This window comes from Diospyros lotus, chromosome 13 (assembly GCF_014633365.1).
Source record: "Diospyros lotus cultivar Yz01 chromosome 13, ASM1463336v1, whole genome shotgun sequence".
Taxonomy (NCBI): Eukaryota; Viridiplantae; Streptophyta; class Magnoliopsida; order Ericales; family Ebenaceae; genus Diospyros; species Diospyros lotus.
The window spans coordinates 40,717,154-40,723,060 of NC_068350.1; the positions used below are offsets into that span (position 1 = coordinate 40,717,154).

At 35.7% G+C, this 5,907-nt stretch overlaps 1 protein-coding gene across 1 annotated transcript; it reads right to left on the minus strand.

Moving 5' to 3' along the window:
• Positions 1-2,368: 2,368 nt before the first annotated feature.
• Positions 2,369-4,624, minus strand: LOC127789129 (uncharacterized). Its single transcript, XM_052317917.1, has 2 exons — positions 3,792-4,624; positions 2,369-2,471 (listed from the first exon to the last, which is right to left on the minus strand). Exons 1-2 carry the CDS (start codon positions 4,165-4,167, stop codon positions 2,383-2,385), a joined length of 465 nt encoding a protein of 154 aa, XP_052173877.1. The 5' UTR covers positions 4,168-4,624; the 3' UTR covers positions 2,369-2,382.
• Between the last annotated feature and the right edge of the window lie 1,283 nt (positions 4,625-5,907).

Below are 5,907 nucleotides of genomic sequence, written 5' to 3' on the forward strand. Positions count from 1 at the left end.
TTATTATTGTTTATCTTAGTTTAATCTATCTCTATCTTGTTTGTTCTTCTAATCCTTTGTGTTCTTCATATATTCATTCTTAGAACCCTATCTATATATGTCCAATCCTCCTTGAATTTGATGTTTTCTGTCTAAGGTATGATTTGAGGAATACACATTTTTGGGATACTAGTATCCAGAAGTTGATTCTACTAGTTGTGATTTTTGTTAAAAAAAAATTTGGAAGTTTAATTTTTCGTCTACAGATTAATGTTGCTGTATATGGTTGGATTGTATTTGAAGCTTCTTGTTTGAATCAATAAAAGCTTGTTTGTTTTTTTTGGGATCCTAGAAAAACAATTTGATCATTAAAATTTGAGATTGAAGAGCTGTAGGCAAGGTGTTTTTAAAAATTCCTAAATGATGTTCTTAAATTCCATTCTAGGTATTTGATTCAATTCATTAAATATTTTGCGCTTGTTTAGAGTTTGATTAACATCTATCATTGTATAATATCTTGAGAAAAACATGTATAACACTTGATATATATTGTAGGACTTCAATCCGTAATCATTGTTAGTCTTGAAGCGTCATCCTAGTACCTAAGACTTCTTTAATTTTTTTGTTCTTTGAATTCTAGTATGGAATTTGCTTGATTTTTGAGTTGATCATAGAAATAAGTTAGTGTGAAAATTGAGTAAATTGAGTGATCCATAACACATACTATGAGCGAGTAGACTGAGGTGTCTCAAATACGTACCAATTTTAAAATGTATAAATTCTTAATCTAGCTTATGAGTCTTATTATAGCAAGTTTAAGGGTCGATCCCACAAGGTACAGAGGAAATTCATATCTAAAACTCAAGGATTTTGTCTTTTAAGTGTTTATTCAAGAGATATCAAGCATAAAAATAGGACATCTCTCAAAAGAGATGTAAAAAATAGAGTAAACTGCAAGTAAGTAAAGCAACTAAATTCAAACTAAGTAAAATAATACAAACAAATAACAAAAGCATGTGTCACTTGTATTCAAATCATGGGGTGTTGACTCTCAATTCATAAGGGATTTCCTAAGCTAAGTTAGTACATCTTGTGGCCTTATCTTTTCTAACTTAGCTAGTTCATAGAAGATGGTAATTAGGGTCGTCAATCCTAATTAGGCTTCAATTTCTATCAAACCACTAAGGCATCCAATTTAGTAATTAGAATTATGAACCAACTATGCATTGAATTTCAAACCTTGCTCTATATGTATTAAACTACTTTGAGTTGTTCTTCCCTAACTCCCCTTTTAGACTCATTAGAGTGGTAGTTATGAATTAAGCCTAGAAACATAATCCATAACATCAAATTCATTCACGTTCAAGGTGTTTCACACATTTTTGTTTGATAACATGGAAATCATGCATAATCTCAATTACCCATAGAGTCTAGACACAAGTTATGCCTTCAAGCACACTTGAAATCCACAAAAAAGTCGTGCCCATGCAAGAAGTTGTTAATTTTTGCATGGACAATTTAAATTTGGCTGAGAATTAAAAAAACAACCAACTATAAATGCAGCATCCTATTATAAACAAGATTCAACACTACCCAATCATCAAACATAAGTTTCACACATCAAAATTTAGCTAACCATAATTTTCATGCAAATAAAATATATTGAAGATAAATTCATGCACTTTAAACAAAGATTAGAAAAGCTAGGATCTCTAGATAGATAATCTCATGCCCAATCTAAATCCAAAGTATAAAAAAGAATCTTCAAATCAGTAATCACTTGGTGACGATTTCTCGGGTTAAAGTTTTCTTCTAATTTCTTGAATATCCTTCACCTAGTTTTACCCCAAGGAACTCACCTAATCTATTGCAGTACAACTTGGGGAAAGTATCCAATAGTCCTTAGTTCTCAAATAAATTACTTAATTCATGCCTCTATGCTTCTATACTGAGGCCACAAACCATGCATGGTTGTCCATTCGACCTGGCCTCCTGCATTTCACTTTTATAAAATTTCCATAATTCTATGACAATTTGAAAAATAAACGTATGAAACTGAAGTTCTAAGGAAACTCAGTTTTTTCTCAAACCGTTATTCTGTCATACAGGATATTATTAATCTTACCCATGCTAAGTCCACATACACCCATTTTTCCAAACCCTGCTTCACAATCTAACCAATACAAGAGACTTCTCGCCTCTTCTATAGTGACTCTTCCCAATAACAGCAAGTCACTCACACACAAGAGTTTCGCACCACGCTGCAGAAAAGGACGTCTCTTTCCGTAAAATGGGCTGCAAGATAATTTTTATCTTCAATGAGACAGAATAAAAATAAGAAGCTTCTTCAGGAAACCTTTTCCATCACCATTCTCAAAAATATATAGATGGGCACCATTTACTCTACCTCTCAAGCACCATAGTTGCTACATTCTCCTTCAGCAATGGTCCACCAAGTCTCAGTCTTCGTTCAAAAGAATGGTCCCCAGTGCCTGAAGCAAACATCAACATGATTCTTCAAATTTTTTATCAAGAACAAAAACTCTAGGTAATTAAAGAAATGAGAACCAGGTAAAAGATTCACACAATATTTCAACTGTCATAGCATTCAGCAGGAAGTGAAATGGGTACTCCAAGATAGTCATTTTCATTTTCTCTTTCACTGAGGCAAAGGTCGGATGCATTACAGACCATTTTATTGTTCCACTAAGGATTTTACTTTGAATAAGTTACACTTGTAGAATTTTGACTAGACTGTTTTCAGCGTCTTCACTATGACTCGCGAGTACCAGACATCTTAGTGCAGTTATTGTCTTCTATGTCCCGTTATCATTATCTCAGTTTTGCTTTGCCTGAAAGCATTTAACAAACGATTATCATGATAATAAATGTTTTCTGAAGTCCTCATAGTATCATTTGTCACTGACAATAAAGGCAATGCATAATATCCTTTTCTTGTTTCGGACAGTATGATTACTCTTACAAAGCAGCACTTTATAGCAAATGAAAAATAACAGAAGAAATGCAGTTGATGTGGTAAAAAGACTACATCTTTCTGGTGGGCTGCAGAGTCAACTAACTTAATAGCTTATGTTACACTATGGCAGGTAAAGTGGCAACAGGTATGCATGGAAAGTACAAAGGGTTCTATGGCAAAGAAAATACATGGGCGTTGATTGGGTCACGAAAAAACACACAGCTTTCCACATCTCTTATGTGCCCAATGCAACAGGGAGGCCTCCATAACCAGAATAGGACAGACAATGAAGGCTCCACAACTAAAGCAAAACTTGATGAAGCACTGTTGTTACAAATGAATCCAAACCAGGATTAAACAGTTTTCAGGTAGATGAGTCGTTGTTCACTATTTAGAATCATAATGTGACATCTTGTCTAACATAGTCCCGAGCACGCTGAAAACATCACCTTTGAGAAGGAGCTTTAGTAACGGATCAGAAAGACAAGCACTAAGGCTAAGCTTGAGAATTACAAAATTAAATGATAATAATCATCTCAAGTAATAAGCAAACTTATTGTGAATCTAATCCTGATTTACTAACTATATAAGCAAGTCAAAGAAAATAGCACCTAGCTAACATAACAAAAAATTCATTTTGTTTTAAGCAAATCTGGGCATATTACAGTTGTAATATCAATTTGCTATGAAAAAAATTTCTTTTGTAACAAAAGAATTTCTGAAAAATTGAACAGATCATGAAAATAGAGCAAACCAAGACAATGGTCATCGTCTAACAAAGAAGCAACTTCAAACGCTAAAACTCAATGAGGGAATAGCCTAAAAACCACATTACCTGCTAAGTGAACTACACAAGCCAAACTCTGGGAAGGCACAAATTTGGGGGCAAGAAAAGCAACCCTAGCAGTGTGACTCTCAGAAGGTAATGCACTAAGAAGTTCGTCATCACAAGGAGTCCTAAAAATCCCTTCTTTCAAAACAGCACTCTTGGATTCCCAAACTGTTTTCCAAACGGGTTCAACCAATACAGGAGGCCAGTTCTCTCCATCAACATACGGGAACCATTGCTTAATCATTCTTTCCAAAAGCTCAAGCTTATTTCCGCCCCATCCTCTGGAAAAAAATGGTGGGCTTATCCTCGTTCTGTGCACAAACGCACCATAAACATGGTCCAGCACATAATGGAGCATCCCCAGATTCACGGATACCATTTTTAAGCCAAACCCACAAATTCAAAACAGTCAAAACTTAAAATATATGAAGTCTGTCAATTATCAAATGGGAGGAATCCATTGGAATGAAGCTCAAAGAGAGGGACAAAATCCGTTCTTTTTCCTTTTGGTGTAAACAAAAACTCTAACTTTATAATCAAAGAATTCGAATTGCAATGGTGAAAAAATTCTCGGAATGCCAGACCAAACACCAAAGCGGTGAATGGGATCAAGAAAAGATGAAAGCAGATCTGGTTTAAGGCAACAAAAACTCTTCTAAAACTTATTAAGAGCAGGACAAAACGACGCATGAACGACTGGACCAAGAGTTGCAAAATTTATTTCAGAGAGCTAGCACTAGCAGTGTCATTGTAAAATCGCGAAGAAGAAAGATCAGAGAAAAGAAGATGAATTGGCGGAGAAGGTTTCAATTTCTGTAATTTGTACCGACGGAAGAAGCCGAGGAGGGAGGGAGAAAAAACTCAAAACTGTGGGCTGATTGGGAGGATAAGGTGCCTAACTGGGGCCGACGTGCAGGGTGCCACCTCAGGCTGTGGATGTGATTAGTATTTTCCATTTGTTTAGGATAATGATTCTTTAGGTAATTTGTTGGTAGGCCCAGAAAGAGGGAGCAGGACATCTACCAATCATGTCCCGCAATATCAAAACGATATTGTTTTAATGTTTCCAAGATCAAAATGACGTCGTTCTACTAATAAAATGACGTCTTTTTTATCTTGGGGACAAAATTGATACACGGAGAGCGGAACAGAGAATCTCGCTCCCAGAAAGAGGAATGTGATTCGGGTCTCGCCGTATCAGCAAACAAGAACAAGCTCCAACGTTTTCTCAGCACACAAATACCATCTGTTTGTAAAAATGTCCGAATGAGTTGTTAGCTTGTAGATGATGGAACTGAGTTCTAATTGAATATGATATTTCTACTGTAATCTGTTAATGCACATAGAAGATTCTTTTTTCTTAATCTAAATGTAAAAATAGTATAGATCAAAAAAATATACAGGCGGCCGGCTTAGCTGGAATATACAAAAGTGGCATCCTGCCAATCCACTACTCTACTACCAACTGTGATATTAGGTCACAATGGTACAAAAAAATATGGTCATGTACACTTGTGTCCTAATCCTCCTCAAAAGAAAAGCAGTATCAATATGAAGTTGCTCAAATTTACTCCTGTTCCTAACTAGCCAAATATGATAAACTATGATAGTTAGGACAACTCTCATGAATCTTCTCCTGCAATGATTACCACGAACTGTAGTGATCGTAGTTGTCACGGTCCGGCCCCGGGTGGGCCCGGGTCTGGCCCGCGAACCCACCCGGCTCGCACCGGGCGGTCGGTCGATCATTCAATCCAACAAGCGGTACAATTATTGCGAAAGCAAAAGACTTTTACTATCATTAATACATAACTTATTGTTTACACCAACATTATTCTGTACAATATTTAAACATTGAACATTAAAATTCCCTTATTCCACTATTACATCAGTCCAGTGAATCATCTCCAAATCTCTCAAGTCCGGACAGGCTCCACTATCCTCGAAAGTCTATTCCTTAAAAATATTTAAAACTACACAGAATGAGCTTGAAAGCTTAGTGAATTCCAAACCAGTTTAGCATACAATAGTCATGGTATTTTTCATAATACATTTAGTCGTACATGACAATACTTAACAGATCAAACATATCAAACAAATCAAACAGAGGCGGATACTC